The 18,700-nt window shown below is 46.0% G+C and overlaps 1 protein-coding gene across 3 annotated transcripts in view; it reads left to right on the plus strand.

Moving 5' to 3' along the window:
* The window catches only part of LOC121582889 (zinc finger protein 462), a 92,963-nt gene extending 88,572 nt beyond the window's left edge, over positions 1-4,391 (plus strand). For all 3 annotated transcript variants that reach the window (XM_041899043.2, XM_041899045.2, XM_041899044.2), the window contains 3 exons: positions 90-330; positions 909-1,038; positions 1,298-4,391. In XM_041899043.2, the coding sequence (XP_041754977.2) occupies positions 90-330; positions 909-1,038; positions 1,298-1,526 (600 nt within the window). In that variant the 3' untranslated portion in view covers positions 1,527-4,391. The remainder of the gene's footprint in view (positions 1-89; positions 331-908; positions 1,039-1,297) is intronic.
* The last annotated feature ends 14,309 nt before the right edge of the window (positions 4,392-18,700 follow it).

Consider the following 18,700-nt stretch of genomic DNA (forward strand, 5'->3'; position numbering starts at 1 on the left):
CGTTTACCCTCCACTGCAACACTGCTCATACTGATAAATCAATTAATTAATTAATCAATCAATCATACCTCTCTTTTTTTGTTGATCAGGTGATCCGTAACTTTGAGTTGATGGGGCGGGTCAACCTGGATCAGCTGGATGCTATAAAGGAGAGGAACAGTAGTGCCGAGGAGGAAGAGGAGCGAGAGGAGGATGGATTAGGAGCGATGGAGGAAGAGATTGTGGAGGATGAAGTGGAGATGGAGGAGAGTAGAGATGAAGAGCTAGAGCAGAAGAAGGAGGAGGAGAAAAGGATTGAAGAGGAAGAGGCAGAAAAGCCAGCTCCAAAAGGTAAACAAGGATCTTCATCATCATTATTGATATGACTAACAACTCAGTGGCCTTGTGGTTAGTGTCCGCCCTGAGATTGGATGGTTGTGAGTTCAATCCCTGGCCGAGTCATACCAAAGACTGTAGAAATGGGACCTGATGCGTCTCCGTTTGGAACTCAGCATTAAGGAGATAGATTGGGGGTAAGGCCCTGCGATAGACTAGCGTCCTGTCCAGGCGGTGTACTTGTACATAAAGCTGCCTCACGCTACAGAAACAGGAGACAGGTTCCTGCCCTATGAGCCATTCCGGTTCGCAAAAGCCAAGGCTCGTGCAAGGCTACTTACTTACTACTAACAATATGACTAACAATGCCAAATCAATCTCTGTCGGCTGTTACCGACAGGGTTGGGGTCAGTCCCATTTTAATGCAGTCAATTCAGAGAGTAAACTGAAATTCCGATTCAGTTACTTCCTGAATTTAAATGGTATTCACTCCAACCTTGTAATCTGACATGACTGGGTCTCTGCTGTATCTGTCTGGGCTGATGTCGTATCATGTGCCCCTCTCATCATGCTGATCTCTGTCTGTTCCCCAGATAACCCAGTAGTTTCCCCCAGCAGCAGCAGTGTGACTGCCTCCATTGAGAAGCGCTTCCCCTGTGAGTTCTGTGGTCGCTGCTTCACTAACAGCATAGAGTGGGAACGACACGTCCTCCGACACGGCATGTAAGTCTCTTTCTCTCTCTCTCTTCCTACCTCCATCTCTCCTTCTTTCTCCATCTCCCGTTCCCTCTCTCCCTCCATATCTTCCTAGATCTCTGCCTCACACACATACTTTCTCTCTCCCTCCCGATCTCCCTCCCTACCTCTCCCTCTCTCTCTCTCCTTACCCCTCTTCCTCCCTTCCTCTTTCTTCTGCCTGTTTTCCCCCAATATGTTCCTGTGGTGATGGACATTGACCTTTCTCCCTCTCATCGCAATACAGGACTGTTACCAACAGCAGAACTGACACTAGCACTACCCCAGCAATAGACGCATCAGCCTCAGCTCTGCCTCCTATTGGCTTGTCGACCATTGTGACGATGACGGACAGACGAGTGGACCTATCTAGCAACGGCATGGAGGTGGAGAGAGAATATGCCTCCGACCTATCACAGAGTAGTAACAATCTGAATGAGGAAGACAACAAAGAAATGCTTGAGACCAAAAAATGAAGATGGAAGAGAAGAGTACTCTGGCCTAACATTGTAGTCACTTTGCTAGAGACCGTACATTTGGTTGGATTGATATTGATATTGGGTTGGGTATCCAAAATAGGCTGCTAAAGAAATAAAATAAAATTATGGAAACAAAAAAGCATTGTCACCTTTTGGAGCATTGTTAGATTTTAAGTGTTACATATTGGAAACTATAGGTTGTGTTACATCCTACATTTTTTAAATGGCTAAACCTTAAAATGAGTCACTAGTCCCGTAGGACAGATGTTAATATATTGGTAACCAATAGTGAATGGTACTGTAAAGCACACATTAAGGTCAAATCTGCAGTTTCTACAGTTTAAAGTTCATGTCTACTAACTACGATATTTTGGAGAAAGAAAGAGTGGGTCACATTTCCCAAAATCATGTTCTAAATTGGGGGAAGGAATGTTGGGGAAATAATGTTGAAATTGGGGGAATATTCTTTTTAGATATACGTAGGCCTACTGACCCCTTGGAAGTTCCAAACGAGGGGTTCATTAAAGATAGATAACCTACTGTATGAGCTACCGCATTTAGTTCACTGACCGCTTTTAACCTCACTGCTACCAACTAGATCCTAATATCCTTATAATCCCATCATCTAGTGTTGTAATGTTGAGAGACTCATCATGACCTGGGCCCATATTCATAAAACATCTCAGAGTAGGAGAGCTGATCTAGGATCAGTTTAGCCTTTTAGATTATATGGACAGGGGGGACCTGATCCTAGATCAGCTGTCACTCTCCACCCCATTCATACTAGCTGTAAAACATACAGTATAACGGTTTCTGTGATTTGACCCGGATGATAACTTTACATTAGTTTATGTTTTATTTTTAGCCTTGTGTTATTAATCAAGTAGAATAATTCCTTGAGGAATAGTTGCACCTTATTTATCTATAGTATATTCCAAACTTTGATTTGTTACATTTTTTGAATATTGACTTGACTTTTGCCCCAAAGTTTATATATAGCAAATTGTTATATACAGTAGTACCCTTGAATATGATAAATATGCCTTCAGCCTTAGGCATTCCCAGCACTTCCACTCTTTAATACTGCTTTTATTGTCTATTGTCCATCTTCTGACAGTTGTAAATTTGAAAGTGAACTGACACAAGTGTCCCCACAACATGATAACCAGCAGCTTGAATCAATTATGTTTATTATTGTGGCATTGATTTCCTTGCTATTTTTGTCTATCGATAACAAGTTGGATGTTGTTTTAAACCTACACTGTAGTCTGTGATACAGTACATGTCATCAATGTCAGAAGAAAATAGAGGGAATACTGTACATCCAGAAGCTGTAGTTTTCTTTCTGACATTAATGTGAGGAAAATGGCATGATGTAAGCAGCTAATTCACCTCATCAACAGATAATTGTGACAGCATTTGTAAGAGAACTTGTAAGTATGCTAGAGAAAAGGATTATAAATGTGACTGACCAGCAATGTGAAAGTAGAACACTTGGGTGTTTAACTTACATTCTGCAGTATAAAATGCTGTATTCTATGATTCTATCATTGTGTATGGAGCTGATTCTGAAGAGTCTGTTCTTCTGTATGCTTCCTTTTAGACTACGCTGTTTTGACAAATAAGGCAGAGATTGTATATGTTGGAAGTTGCTGCTCAAATACCCCAAAGCCTTATTAGCAATTATTTCAAGCTTCATCAATAGAAATGCTTTCTTTCCAACACTGGTTGGTTGGAACCATTACAAACAAACCAATACAAAGTGATTGACAGTGTATCTGTAATATAACTCCTTTGAGCCATCAAAGGAGAAACGCAAAAAATGGAAACGTGCTCTTGGTACCAAAATATTTAGCTGGCTATTTAGACGGCTTCTTTCCTGAGTAACGAACCATTGTTGCAAAGGGGGTTGGAACCCAGAGACATAAATACATGTATATATGGCTCTGGTAGAATCCTAGTCCCCTATAGGGTGCATTCTGAGAGTCATGCATGTACATATGTGATATGCAGCTGTGTATAGAAAAACAAACTACTTGTCAAGTGTTTGAAACTGTGGTGTTTCAGAAAGGAAATGTTTACCTTTTTCCTTTAGGTGTTGGTCTCATATTAAACAAACAAACAAAAAAATATCAAGTAAAAACATAAAAACCTTTGGAGTGAGCTGTTTTTCAGACTCCCAAATCCAAATGTTATAATAAGCTGTTGTACAACGTCTGGTTGATAAGAAATATGTCTTCTTTTCTTTTTACCTTTAAAAACAACAACGTGGGGGTGATTTGGTGCTGAATCTTTTACCCCTCCTCCTCCTATCCTTTAAAAGGACTAGCTTAGCTTTTTAAACATTAACCCATTAGAGAAATGTTTGTTTGAAGAAATAAGCTTTTGAAGTGGGGTTAATTTGGGATTTTGTAAGGTGGTTGGAACTGTCCTGTCTCTCTGTCCCCCAAATTGGTTGCATTTCCATGGTCCATTTTTAATAGAAGTCTATTAAATACTCACTGTATACAGTGTCCACTGTACCCTAAGGTGGTGGGACTCTGTTGGTTGTTGGTCTCACCCCTTCCTCCCACCTCCCAATTTAACCCCTGCTCGTCATAACACACTGGATACTTGTATGTATAAATTTAGTTTGTTTCCTTTATGTTTCTCTCCTCTTCTCTTCAGACTGTTCTCTATTGTTTGACTACTTTAGATTCTCCATCTTGCCTTTCTCCTGTGAAAATGATTCCTGATGGTGGGTTGTGATATTACCTAGAATGATTGTTTACAATTGTATTCCATTTTATCTCTGGATATTCTGTAAATATTGTAATTCATTGTCTTTTTTTAACTTGTTAATAAAGTTATCAGATAACGGTACTCTAGAGTTGTTGTTGTCAGGGATCATAGTTGCGCTTTGTTTGTCTGTTGTTTCCAATCAGATATATCTGTTTATGTGTCTCTGATACCACAGGATCAGTGCATTCTCCATTGTCACAAATTCCCAGAAATCGCAGGTCAATCCGCATAATATTTTTTATTTTGAATTTAATGTAATATTTTATGTTGTTCTTGTCTATAACTGTTCTGTACTTTGTCATGTATTTGTATGTTTTATGTGGACCCCAGGAAGAGTAGCTTCTGCATGTGCAGTAGCTAATGGGGATCCTAATAAACTAAACTAAACCATTGTTTCAGGTTACTGACACTCAAAAAACAATTATTTGTACAGGCCATATCTATTAGTATGCCTATCCCAATAGATGTCATGAATCGTAAAGCTCGAAGGTAAGCAAGCTCCCAGGAAAGCAGATTACAAACATTAATGCTTGCTTTCAAGGACATAATGGATGAAATTCTCAAAGATAAAATAATACAAAAGCGTTTCACAATCACTGCTATGCCAGTCATTAAGTAAAAAAATGGATCATTAATTATTTATGTATTATTTATTACTCATCCCATTCCTCATGGTCGCTAATAATTATTATTTTGGATGATTCCACAGAATGAGAAATAGATACAGTGGGGAAAAAATGTATTTAGTCAGCCACCAATTGTGCAAGTTCTCCCACTTAAAAAGATGAGAGAGGCCTGTAATTTTCATCATAGGTACTATGACAGACAAATTGAGAAGAAAAAAATCTAGAAAATCACATTGTAGGATTTTAAATGAATTTATTTGCAAATTATGGTGGAAAATAAGTATTTGGTCACCTACAAACGAGCAAGATTTCTGGCTCTCACAGACCTGTAACTTCTTCTTTAAGAGGCTCCTCTGTCCTCCACTCGTTACCTGTATTATTATGTGTGTTTTTCCGCGTTATTTGTAATTTATTTTGTACATAATGTTTCTGCCATCGTCTCTTATAACCAAAAAGAGCTTCTGGATATCAGGACAGCGATTACTCACCTCGCATTGGACGAAGATTTTTTCTTCAACGAGGCGGTCGCGAAGGATATCCTACAGACACCCGACAAGGCCCAGATCCCCGTCATTCGCGTGAGGAAGAGACGGAGATATCGCGGACGCAGATCCGGTGCCTTGTGGCGATCCGACGGCGAGCTGAGTAAACTGCCTCTCCCATCAATCCTACTAGCCAACGTTCAATCTTTTGAGAATAAAATGGACGAGTTAAGATTACGGTTATCCTACCAACGGGACATTAAAAACTGTAATATCTTATGTTTCACGGAGTCGTGGCTGAACGACAACAATGATAACATTCAGCTAGCAGGCTATACGCTACATCGGCAGGACAGAACGTCTGACTCTGGTAAGACAAGGAGCGGCGGTCTGTGTATATTTGTAAACAACAGCTGGTGCACAAAATCAAATACTAAGGAAGTCTCGAGGTTTTGCTCGCCTGAGGTAGAGTATCTTATGATAAGCTGTAGACCACACTATTTACCAAGAGAGTTTTCATCTATATTTTTCATAGCTGTCTATTTACCACCACAAACCAATGCTGGCATTAAGATTGCTCTGAATGAGTTGTACAAGGCCATTAATCAACAGGAAAACGCTCATCCAGATGCAGCGCTCCTAGTGGCCGGGGACTTTAATGCAGGGAAACTTAAATCCGTTCTACCTAATTTCTACCAGCATGTTAAATGTGCAACCAGAGGGAAAAAAACTCTAGACCACCTTTACTCCACACACAGAGACGCATACAAAGCTCTCCCTCGCCCTCCATTTGGCAAATCTGACCATAACTCTATCCTCCTGATTGCTGCTTATAAGCAAAAACTGAAGCAGGAAGCACCAGTGATTCGGTTAATAAAAAAGTGGTCAGATGACGCAGATGCTAAGCTACAGGACTGTTTTGCTAGCACAGACTGGAACATGTTCCGGGATTCTTCAGACAGCATTGAGGAGTACACCACATCAGTCACTGGCTTCATCAATAAGTGCATCGATGATGTCGTCCCCACAGTGACCGTACGTACATACCCCCAACCAGAAGCCATGGATTACAGGAAACATCCGCACTGAGCTAAAGGGTAGAGCTGCCGCTTTCAAGGAACGGGACTCTAACCCGGACGCTATAAGAAATCCCCGCTATGACCTCCGACGAACCATCAAACAGGCAAAGAGTCAATACAGGTCTAAGATTGAATCATACTACACTGGCTCTGACGCTCGTCGGATGTGGCAGGGCTTGAAAACTATTACAGACTACAAAGGGAAGCACAGCCGCGAGCTGCCCAGTGACACAAGCCTACCAGACGAGCTAAACCACTTCTATGCTCGCTTCGAGGCAAGCAAAACTGAAGCATGCATGAGAGCACCAGCTGTTCCGGATGACTATGTGATCACGCTCTCCGTAGCCGATGTGAGTAAGACTTTTAAGCAGGTCAACATTCACAAGGCCGCAGGGCCAGACGGATTACCAGGACGTGTACTCCGAGCATGTGCTGACCAACTGGCAAGTGTCTTCACTGACATTTTCAACATGTCCCTGACTGAGTCTGTAATACCAACATGTTTCAAGCAGACCACCATAGTCCCCGTGCCCAAGAACTCTAAGATAACCTGCCTAAATGACTACCGACCCGTAGCACTGACGTCTGTAGCCATGAAGTGCTTTGAAAGACTGGTCATGGCTCACATCAACAGCATAATCCCAGAAACCCTAGACCCACTCCAATTTGCATACCGCCCCAACAGATCCACAGATGATGCAATCTCTATCGCACTCCACACTGCCCTTTCCCACCTGGACAAGAGGAACACCTACGTGAGAATGCTATTCATTGACTACAGCTCAGCATTCAACACCATAGTGCCCTCTAAGCTCATCACTAAGCTAAGGATCCTGGGACTAAACACCTCCCTCTGCAACTGGATCCTGGACTTCCTGACGGGCCGCCCCCAGGTGGTAAGGGTAGGTAACAACACATCTGCCACACTGATCCTCAACACGGGGGCCCCTCAGGGGTGCGTGCTCAGTCCCCTCCTGTACTCTCTGTTCACCCATGACTGCATGGCCAGGCACGACTCCAACACCATCATTAAGTTTGCCGAAGACACAACAGTGGTAGGCCTGATCACCGACAACGATGAGACAGCCTATAGGGAGGAGGTCAGAGATCTGGCCGTGTGGTGCCAGGACAACAACCTCTCCCCTCAACGTGACCAAGACAAAGGAGATGATTGTGGACTACAGGAAAAAAAAGAGGACTGAGCACGCCCCATTCTCATCGACGGGGCTGTAGTGGAACAGGTTGAGAGCTTCAAGTTCCTTGGTGTCCACATCACCAACGAACTATCATGGTCCAAACACACCAAGACAGTCGTGAAGAGGGCACGACAAAGCCTATTCCCCCTCAGGAGACTAAAAAGATTTGGCATGGGTCCTCAGATCCTCAAAAAAATTCTACAGCTGCACCATTGAGAGCATCCTGACTGGTTGCATCACCGCCTGGTATGGCAACTGATTGGCCTCTGACCGCAAGGCACTACAGAGGGTAGTGCGTACGGCCCAGTACATCACTGGGGCAAAGCTCCCTGCCATTCAGGACCTCTATACCAGGCGGTGTCAGAGGAAGGCCCTCAAAATTGTCAAAGACTCCAGCCACCCTAGTCATAGACTGTTCTCTCTGCTACCAGCACGGCAAGCGGTACCGAGTGCCAAGTCTAGGTCCAAAAGACTTCTCAACAGCTTCTACCCCCAAGCCATAAGACTCCTGAACAGCTAATCATGGCTACCCGGACTATTTGCACTGCCCCCCACCCCATCCTTTTTACGCTGCTGCTACTCTGTTAAGTATTTATGCATAGTCACTTTAACTCTACCCACATGTACATATTACCTCAACTACCTCAACTAGCGGGTTCCCCGCACATTGACTCTGCAACGGTACCCCCCTGTATATATAGCCTCCCTACTGTCACTTTATTTTACTGTATATATAGCCTCCCTACTGTCACTTTATTTTACTTCTGCTCTTTTTTCTCAACACTTTTTTGTTGTTGTTTTATTCTTACTTTTTTGTTTAAAATAAATGCACTGTTGGTTAAGGGCTGTAAGTAAGCATTTCACTGTAATGTCTGCACCTGTTGTATTCGGCGCATGTGACCACTAAAATTTGATTTGATTTGATTTGATTTATTAATGGCACCTGTTTGAACTTGTTATCAGTATAAAAGACACCTGTCCACAACCTCAAACAGTCACACTCCAAATTCCACTATGGCCAAGACCAAAGAGCTGTCAAAGGACACCAGAAACAAAATTGTAGACCTGCACCAGGCTGGGAAGACTGAATCTGCAATAGGTAAGCAGCTTGGTTTGAAGAAATCAACTGTGGGAGCAATTATTAGGAAATGGAAGACATACAAGACCACTGATAATCTCCCTCGATCTGGGGCTCCACGCAAGATCTCACCCGTGGGGTCAAAATGATCACAAGAACGGTGAGTAAAATTCCAGAACCACACGGGGGGACCTAGTGAATGACCTGCAGAGAGCTGGGACCAAAGTAACAAAGCCTACCATCAGTAACACACTACGCCGCCAGGGACTCAAATCCTGCAGTGCCAGACGTGTCCCCCTGCTTAAGCCAGTACATGTCCAGGCCCGTCTGAAGTTTGCTAGAGTGCATTTGGATGATCCAGAAGAGGATTGGGAGAATGTCATATGGTCAGATGAAACCAAAATATAACTTTTTTGGTAAAAACTCAACTCGTCGTGATTGGAGGACAAAGAATGCTGAGTTGCATCCAAAGAACACCATACCTACTGTGAAGCATGGGGGTGGAAACATCATGCTTTGGGGCTGTTTTTTCTGCAAAGGGACCAGGACAACTGATCCGTGTAAAGGAAAGAATGAATGGGGCCATGTATCGTGAGATTTTGAGTGAAAACCTCCTTCCATCAGCAAGGGCATTGAAGATGAAACGTGGCTGGGTCTTTCAGCATGACAATGATCCCAAACACACCGCCCGGGCAACGAAGGAGTAGCTTCGTAAGAAGCATTTCAAGGTCCTGGAGTGGCCTAGCCAGTCTCCAGATCTCAACCCCATAGAAAATCTTTGGAGGGAGTTGAAAGTCCGTGTTGCCCAGCGACAGCCCCAAAACATCACTGCTCTAGAGGAGATCTGCATGGAGGAATGGGCCAAAATACCAGCAACAGTGTGTGAAAACTTTGTGAAGACTTACAGAAAATGTTTGACGGGTGTCATTGCCAACAAAGTGTATATAACAAAGTATTGAGAAACTTTTGTTATTGACCAAATACTTATTTTCCACCATAATTTGCAAATAAATTCATTAAATATCCTACAATGTGATTTTCTTGATTTTTTTTCTCATTTTGTCTGTCATAGTTGACGTGTACCTATGATGAAAATTACAGGCCTCTCTCATCTTTTTAAGTGGGAGAACTTGCACAATTGGTGGCTGACTAAATACTTTTTTTCCCCACTGTAAATATCAAATATGTTTGCTTGCTGCAGTTGTGGTCCTACAATGCGGCTTGTTTGAATGTGTCTGTCATAGACGGTGGCAATCTTCTGTTAGATCAAATGTCTTTATGCATCTTCAATTGTCTGTTAGTGGAGTGATGCACCCATCCCTTGGTGGCAGAGGACAAAGATACATTTCAAAGGAGAAGCCATAGTGAGGTAGCATCCCTACACTATGTAGTGCACTATTTTTACATAACCTTTGTCTCTCATGTCAGTCACAGATACAATAATGTGACAGACATTCGTTTAGGCTGTGAAACCAACGGACAAAGTCAGGCTATATTCACGGCTTGGACTCCCTCCTCATCTGTCCATAGGTCTGAGAAGAGAAAAAGGACAAAGACAACTGTCAGTACTGTAGCTACCAGAGAGATGATGTGATGGGTGAGTTGAAGGAGTCAGGCGCAGGAGGGTAAATCACAGAATAACAGTATTTATTCCGGAAAACAGTTACGCAGTAATGCATCAAAACAGGCGCACTGGAACCAACAAGGCGCACGGGGAAAATAACCTGGCGATACAAAATACAAGGAGCTCCACAGAGCTTCACTATCTTCACAATAAACAATCACACACAAAGACAAGGGGGCAGAGGGAACACTTATACAGGTACTGATGAGGGGATATGAACCAGGTGTGTGTAATGAACAAGACAAAACCAATGGAATGATGAAATTAGGAGCGGCAGTGGCTAGAAGGCCGGTGACGACGAACGCTGAAGCCTGCCCGAACAAGAAGAGGTGGCAGCTTCGGAGAAAGTCGTGACAGTACCCCCCCCTTGACGCGCAGCTCCAGCAGCACGCCGACACCGGCCTCTGGGACGTCCAGGGGGACGTGGAGCAGGGTGAGCCGGATGGCGACGGTGGAAATCCCGCAATAGGGAGGGATCGAGGATATTGCTCACCGGAACCCAGCACCGCTCCTCCAGACCGTACCCCTCCCACTCTACAAAGTACTGAAGGCCCCCCACCCGACACCTCAGAGTACGCCGGGGCCCCCTCGATGTCCAAAGAGGACGGAGGAACCTCCCGCACCTCAGACTCCTGAAGCGGACCAGCCACCACCGGCCTGAGGAGAGACATGGAACGAGGTGTTAATACGGTAATCAGGAGGGAGTAGTAACCTATATGTAACCTCGTTTATCCTCCTCAGGACTCTGAACGGCCCCACAAACCGCGGGCTCAGCTTCCGGAAGGGCAGGCGGAGGGGCATATTCCGTGTTGAGAACCACACCCGATCACCCGGTACCAATACCGGGGCCTCACTGCGGTGGCGGTCAGCGTTGGCCTTCTGGCAATGCACGGCGTGCTGGAGGTGGACGTGAACAGAGTTCCACGTCTCCTCCGCGCGCCGAAATAAGTAATCCACCGCAGGAGCTTCGGTCTGGCTCTGATGCCACGGTGGCAGAACCGGCTGATAACCTAAAACACATTGAAAGGGCGATAGGTTAGTGGAGGAGTGGCAAAGAGAGTTCTGGGCATATTCTGCCCATGGCAAGAACACTGACCACTCCCCCGGCCGGTCCTGGAAGTAGGACCGCAGGGACCTACCCACATCCTGATTCACCTGTTCCACCTGCCTATTACTCTCGGGATGAAATCCAGAGGTCAGACTGACCGAGACCCCCAAATGTTCCATGAACGCCTTCCAGACCCTGGATGTAAACTGGCGACCCCGGTCAGACACTATGTCCTCTGGCACCCCGTAGTGCCGGAAGACGTGAGTAAACAGGGCCTCCGCAGTCTGCAGGGCCATGGGGAGACCGGGCAGAGGAAGGAGATCAGTGAGAAAGTCAATACACAGGTGGGACCATGGCCATTGTGGAACTGGTAAGGGCTGTAACTTACCCGCTGGGAGGTGCCTAGGTGCCTTACTCTGGGCGCACACCGAGCAGGAGGAGACATGCACCCTCACGTCCTTAGCCAAGGTAGGCCACCAGTACTTTCCGGTCAGGCAGCGCACTGTACGACTGATACCTGGGTGACCAGAGGAGGGGAACGTGTGTGCCAAATAGATCAGATGGTCACGGACAAGAGACGACACGTACTGCAGTCCAGCTGGACACTGAGGTGGAGATGGCTCTGTGCGTAACGCCCGCTCTATGTCCGCGTCCATCGCCCATACTACCGGCTCCACAATACAGGAGGCCGGGAGTATGGGGGTGTTGTCTATGGGCCTCTCCTCTGTGTCGTACAGCCATGACAATGCGTCTGCCTTCATGTTCTTCGTACCCGGGATGTATGAAAGAGTAAAATCAAACCGGGTGAAGAATAGGGCCCACCTGGCCTGGCGAGGGTTCAGCCTCCTCGCTGCCCGGATGTACTCCAGGTTACGGTGGTCCGTCCAGACGAGGAAAGGGTGTTTCGCCCCCTCGAGCCAGTGCCTCCACACGGTCAGGGCTCGGACAACAGCCAACAGCTCCCGATCACCAACGTCGTAGTTCTATAAGTAAGCATTTCACTGTAATGTCTAATCCTGTTGTATTCGGCGCATGTGGCAAATAAAATTTGATTTGATTTGATTTGCTCTGCTGGGCTGAGCTTCTTCGAGAAGAAAGCACAGGGGCAGAGCTTGGGTGGCGTGCACGAGTGTTGAGATAGGACAGCGCCTATCCCTATCCCTACCTGGGACGCATCCACCTGCACTACGAACGGTAGTGATGGATCGGGATGGGCCAGTACCGGGGCTAAGGTGAACAGAACCCTCAGGTTACTGAAGGCCCTGTCAGCCTCAGCAGACCAGCTGAGCCAGGACAGCCCACCCTTCAACAGATTTATGGGAGCTGCAACCTTGCCAAAGCCCCAGATAAACCTCCGATAGTATTTGGCAAAGCCAATAAAGCGCTGCACCTCCTTAACCGTGGTTGGAGTCGGCCAATTACACACGGCTGAAATTCGATCTCCCTCCATCTCCACACCTGAGGTGGTAATGTGGTATCCGAGGAAGGAGACGGACTGTTGGTAAAACAGACACTTTTCTGCCTTGGCATATAGGTCATGTTCCAACAGTCGGGCCAGCACTTTGCGAACCAGGGACACATGCTCGGCGCGCATAGCGGAATACACCAGAATGTCATCGATGTAGACCACTACACCGCGACCAAGCATGTCCCGAAACACCTCATTCACAAAGGACTGGAAGACTGATGGAGCATTCATCAAACCGTACGGCATCACCAGGTATTCGGAATGCCCCGTGGTTGTGCTGAATGCTGTCTTCCACTCGTCCCCCTCTCGGACACGCACCAGGTTGTACGCACTCCGGAGATCTAATTTTGTGAAGAAGCGTGCCCCATGCATTGACTCGATCACAGATGGAATGAGGGATAGAGGATAACTATAACGAATTGTCCCCTTGTTCAGTGCTCGGTAATCAATGCAAGGGCGCAGACCTCCGTCTTTCTTTTTCACAAAAAATTAACTAGAGGAGTCGGGCGAAGTGGAGGGACGTATGAACCCCTGACGCAGGGACTCGGAGACCGTAGGGACTCGGAGACCGTTTCAGCCTGCGACAGGGGATACACATGACTCCTGGGAGGCACAGCGTCTACCCGGAGATTTATCGCGCAATCCCCCGCCCGATGAGGTGGTAATTTGGTCGCCTGCATTTTGGAAAACGCGTGCGCCAAATCGAGGTAATCGGGGAGAATGCGCACGGTGGAGGTATTGTCTGGACTTTCCACCGTGGTTGCACCAACGGAAACACCTAGATACCTACCCTGACACTCTCGCGACCACCCCGTGAGAACCCTCTGCGGCCATGAAAAGGTGGGGTTGTGTAGTGCTAACCAGGGAAGACCTAACACAACAGGGAAATCAGGAGACTAGATAATAAAAAAGGTGACTTGCTCTATGGGTCTCGTGCGTAACCATAGTGACTGGTGCTGTAACTTCCCTAACGAACCCGGACCCTAGTGGTCGACTGTCAAGTGCTCTGATGGGGAGTGGAATGGATAGGGGAACCAATGTAATGCCTAGACTATGTGCAAATGACCTGTCCATAAAGTTCCCAGCTGCGCCTGAATCAACCAGCGCCTTACACTTGGGAACTACTGTGTAATCAGGAAAGTGGATGTGTAGGGTACAGTGCGCAGCAGAGGGCTCTGAACGAGTGTGGGTGTTCGATACCTGGAGTGACACGAGAGTGCCCTGCCTGCCGCCTCCAGACCCAAAAGAATGCAGTCAACAGCATGCAGGAGAATATCCTCTCGTGCCACTAGAGTGACACTGGCGCTGTCATCCTCTGCTCTCCCGGATCGCCACTCCATCCAGCTCCATCAGCTCATGATCCGGGTTGGGGGGGGGGGGACTGGAACGGGCAGGCCCCCTCCAGGACAATCACTATGGATGGCCATGTCCACCGGTTGATTGAAGGACAACGTGGTGTCCCGGCAGGCTAGCTCCCTTCGGACGTCCTCTTGTAGATGGCACCGGAAGTGGTCGATGAGGGCCCGCTCGGTCCACCCGGACCTAGCCGCTAGAGGCCGAAACTCCAGGGCAAAGTCCTGCGGTCCTCGTCCCCTGCCTCAGGTGGACCAGCCGCTCGCCCGCCTCTCTACCTTCGGGCGGGTGATCGAAGACAGCCCGAAAGAGGCGAGCGAAATCCCTGTAGTTGGCCCACTCCTGGGCTTTCCCTGAGAGGCAACAGACGAGGGCGGACACCTTCTCCCGCTCCGATGGAGCCGGGCTGATGTTCCAATAGTACAAATCCAGTTGTAGGAGGAATCCCTGGCAGAGAGCAGCTGTCCTGTCGAAATCCCGTGGTCGGGATATATGGATCCCTCTGGGTGCTGGGGTGTGGGTGGCTGGATCCGGTCTGCCAGCTGGTCCCGAAAGATCGGTTCCTCTCCTCTCCAGGCGTTGGACGACCTGGAGAACCCGATCCATCACTTCTCCCAAGCATGTTAGCATCGTTGAATGCTCCCGGACCCGTGCCACGACTCCAGGCATGTGCTCCTCTCCTGCTGACTCCATGGCGGGTGTGTGATTCTGTGATGGGTGAGTTGAAGGAGTCAGGCGCAGGAGGGTAAATCACAGAATAATAGGATTTATTCTGGAAAACAGAGTTATGCAGTAATGCGTCAAAACAGTCAGCTGTTTTGCGCACTGGAACCAACAGGTATACAGAAAATAACCCGGCGATACAAAATACAAGGGGCTCCGCCGAGCTTCACTATCCTCACAATAAACAATCACACACAAAGACAAGGGGGCAGAGGGAACACTTATACAGGTACTGATGAGGGGATATGAACCAGGTGTGTGTAATGAACAAGACAAAACCAATGGAATGATGAAATTAGGAGCGGCAGTGGCTAGAAGGCCGGTGACGACGAACGCCGAAGCTTGCCCGAAAAAGGAGAGGTGGCAGCTTCGGAGGGAATCGTGACAGATGAGCTGTTCTAGGGCAGGGTAGTTCTAGAACTACCTCGTAGGATGTCTGTTTGGTTAAAACAGCTATGGTTTACTTTCAGTGTCAAAGATTATACTGACGTGACCTAATCAAATCTGACAGTGATAGTCGATATAAGAGTGAAGTCTCGATATGAGTGAAGATCTTTTATAAAGATATCATAGGAGTTTTTACGAACCCTTTAGATGAAATACCATGCCAATGCCAGTCCCTACCCCAAGTTGACAACGTATGTTCTGCTCTACAACTTATTAATTTTACCATCCTCTATACAGGTGGTCCTGTTGGATGGTTGCCACAGAGAGATAGAGTCCTCACAGCAGCCCATAATAGTCACAACAGCTTGTCCACAGGAAATAGCTACGGAGTGAGGAGACATCCCAGTGGTCCGCACTTCTATGTTCCACCCTTCCACCCAGTACCTGCCCAGCTAACAACACGTTCCCACAACTTTAGAAAACGTTCCCATAAGATTCTCATTAGGTCATTAACTGACGTTTTCATAAGAATGTTACCGTGATGTGCAAGGAATGTTTCCAAGAGACCATTCCCTTAATGTCAAATAGAACTTACCCAGAACGTGGTTACCATGTTCTCAGAATTTAAGATATGAATTTAAGGCACTGAGTTTGAAGGTAGGCCTTGAAATACATCCACAGGTACACCTCCAATTGACTCAAATGATGTAAATTAGCCTATCAGAAGCTTCTAAAGCCATGACATAATTTTCTGGAATTTTCCAAGCTGTTTAAAGGCACAGTCAATTTAGTGTATGTAAACTTCTGACCCACTGGAATTGTGATACAGTGAATTATAAGTGAAATAATCTGTCTGTAAACAATTGTTGGAAAAATGACTTGTGTCATGCAAAAAGTAGATGTCCTAACCGACTTGCCAAAACTATAGTTTGTTAACAAGAAATTTGTGGAGTGGTTGAAAAACGAGTTTTAATGACTCCAACCTAAGTGTATGTAAACTTCCGATTTCAACTTGTACATACCTACCTCACTTACCTCGTACCCCTGCACGTCAGCTCAGTACTGGTTCCCCGTCTATATAGCCAAGTTATCGTTACTCATTTATACCTAGTGTTATTATTTTCCTTTTTTTCTCGTTTTTTTTTCTCTGCATTGTTGGGAAGTAAGCATTTCACTGTTAGTCTACACCTGTTGTTTACGAAGCGTGACAAATACAATTTTATTTTGTAGATCTGATAGGTGTAAGGCTGTAAGCAATAGGGTGAATGCACTTCAAAGTAAATCTCAGCTCTGTTAAAAGTACACACAAAAAATACTTTTGTTGATTATAGTCATTCAGGAGTATCATTAAAACAGGTTAATATTCCCCATCAACATTAGGCAACTATGCAGAAAGCCCTTAAATTGCTGAAATAAGTTAATTATATCAATGATGAGAGAACAGTCAAATTGACTGATAACTGACATGTTCTATGTATGTTTGGTGGGACATTAATGGGATATTCTCCTAACCCTCAGAAAATTAGACACAGGAATGTTCTTGCAATGTTTCCATGAAACGTGTCTAGAACATTAATATCTTATATTCTGAGAACATAGAACCATGTTCTGTGTATGTTTGGTGGGATGTTGATGGAATATTCTCCTAACCTTCAGAAAACTGGACACATGAATGTTCTTGCAACGTTCCATGAAATGTGTCTAGAACATTAATATTGTATATTCTGAGAACATGGTAACCACGTTCTGGGTAAGTTTTGTTTGACATTAAGGGAATGTTCTCCTATCTCTAATGCCAAAACATGCAAAAAAGGTTCTGAGAAAGCTTTTGCTAACATAGATTAATGTTCCCCTAACTAACGGAAAACTGGACATTCAAACATTAGGGGAACATTATGGCTAACATTACAAAAATGTTCCCTCTCCCTAGACTTGTTAGCTAGGTGGCTTCTCTCACTTATCCACTAACATCTCGGTCATCAACTCTGTGGAACTGGGAACTGAGTTCAACTGATCCAAACCACAAACCCAGAGGAATGCTCGACTGCCAGTCATGTACAGGATACACACTTGTGACACAGAAACAGTGGGGTAATGTAGGCCTATGTAAAAATAATATTAGAATATTACATTTTATAATATCATATGTTTGTATTGTAGTGTTAAAAGACAGTAGCCTGTCAGTGAGTTACTCATTTAGAGTTGGGTCTCTCTTGTCTTAGTACATCCAAGTCAAAATCTTACTCTCAGTCTTACTCTCAGGTCAGTATTTCCTAATGCCTATTTTGGAAGCGCTTTATTTCACAGTTTTAACATCATCTTTAAAAAATATATTCAAGACGTGGGATCAGGAGTAGTAATCTCTGAAGCTCACCACTTCTGAGGGGCCAATGGCAGACTCACAACCCCTAGAGACAGAAAGACTGAGCAGTCATGGCAGGCAGCTAGACTAGAGCTCTCTCACAGGAGTAGAAGGAATGCCTGATGTGTGAAGGCACTGCTCTCCAATGACTGGACCAGAGAGAATGAGGGGAGTGGAGATAGGGACTTAGAGAGAGAGTGTGTGTGTGTGTGTGAGAGAGAGAGAGAGAGAGAGAGAGAGAGAGAGAGAGAGAGAGAGAGAGAGAGAGAGCGCAGCAGCTGCAGGCCAAGGGCATTGAGCTCCAACATATTATCACTGTTAGTAAAATTTGGGTGCGGGGGATCTACTCCTGTGGATCCCCTGTGGCTCAGTTGGTAGAGCATGGCACTTGCAACACCAGGGTTGTGGGTTCGTTTCCCACGGGGGGCCAGTATGAAAATGTATGCACTCACCAACTGTAAGTCGCTCTGGATAAGAGCGTCTGCTAAATGACAAAAATGTAAATCTGTATTTTCTTTTATTAACAAAAGGTAAACAAATACACCATATATACAAAAGTATGTGGACAGGGCCTCCTGAGTGGCGCAGTGCTTGAGGCGTGACTACAGACACGGGTTCGATCCAAGGCTGTGTCACAACCGGCCGTGACTGGGAGTCCCATAGGGTGGCGCACAATTGGCCCAGCGTCGTCCGGGTTAGGGGAGGGTTTGGCCGGGGGGGCTTTACTTGGCTCATCGCGCTCTAGTGACCCCTTGTGGCGGGCCGGGCGCCTGCAGGTTGACTTCGGTCGTCAGTTGAACGGTGTTTCCTCCGACACATTAGTGTGGCTGGCTTCCGGGTTAAGCGGGTGGGTGTTAAGGAGCGCGGTTTGGGGGGTCATCTTTCGGAGGACGCATGACTCGACTTTCGCCTCTCCCGAACCCGTTGGGGAGTTGCAATAATGAGACAAGATCATAATTGGATA

Source organism: Coregonus clupeaformis, chromosome 15, assembly GCF_020615455.1.
Source record: "Coregonus clupeaformis isolate EN_2021a chromosome 15, ASM2061545v1, whole genome shotgun sequence".
Lineage (NCBI taxonomy): Eukaryota > Metazoa > Chordata > Actinopteri > Salmoniformes > Salmonidae > Coregonus > Coregonus clupeaformis.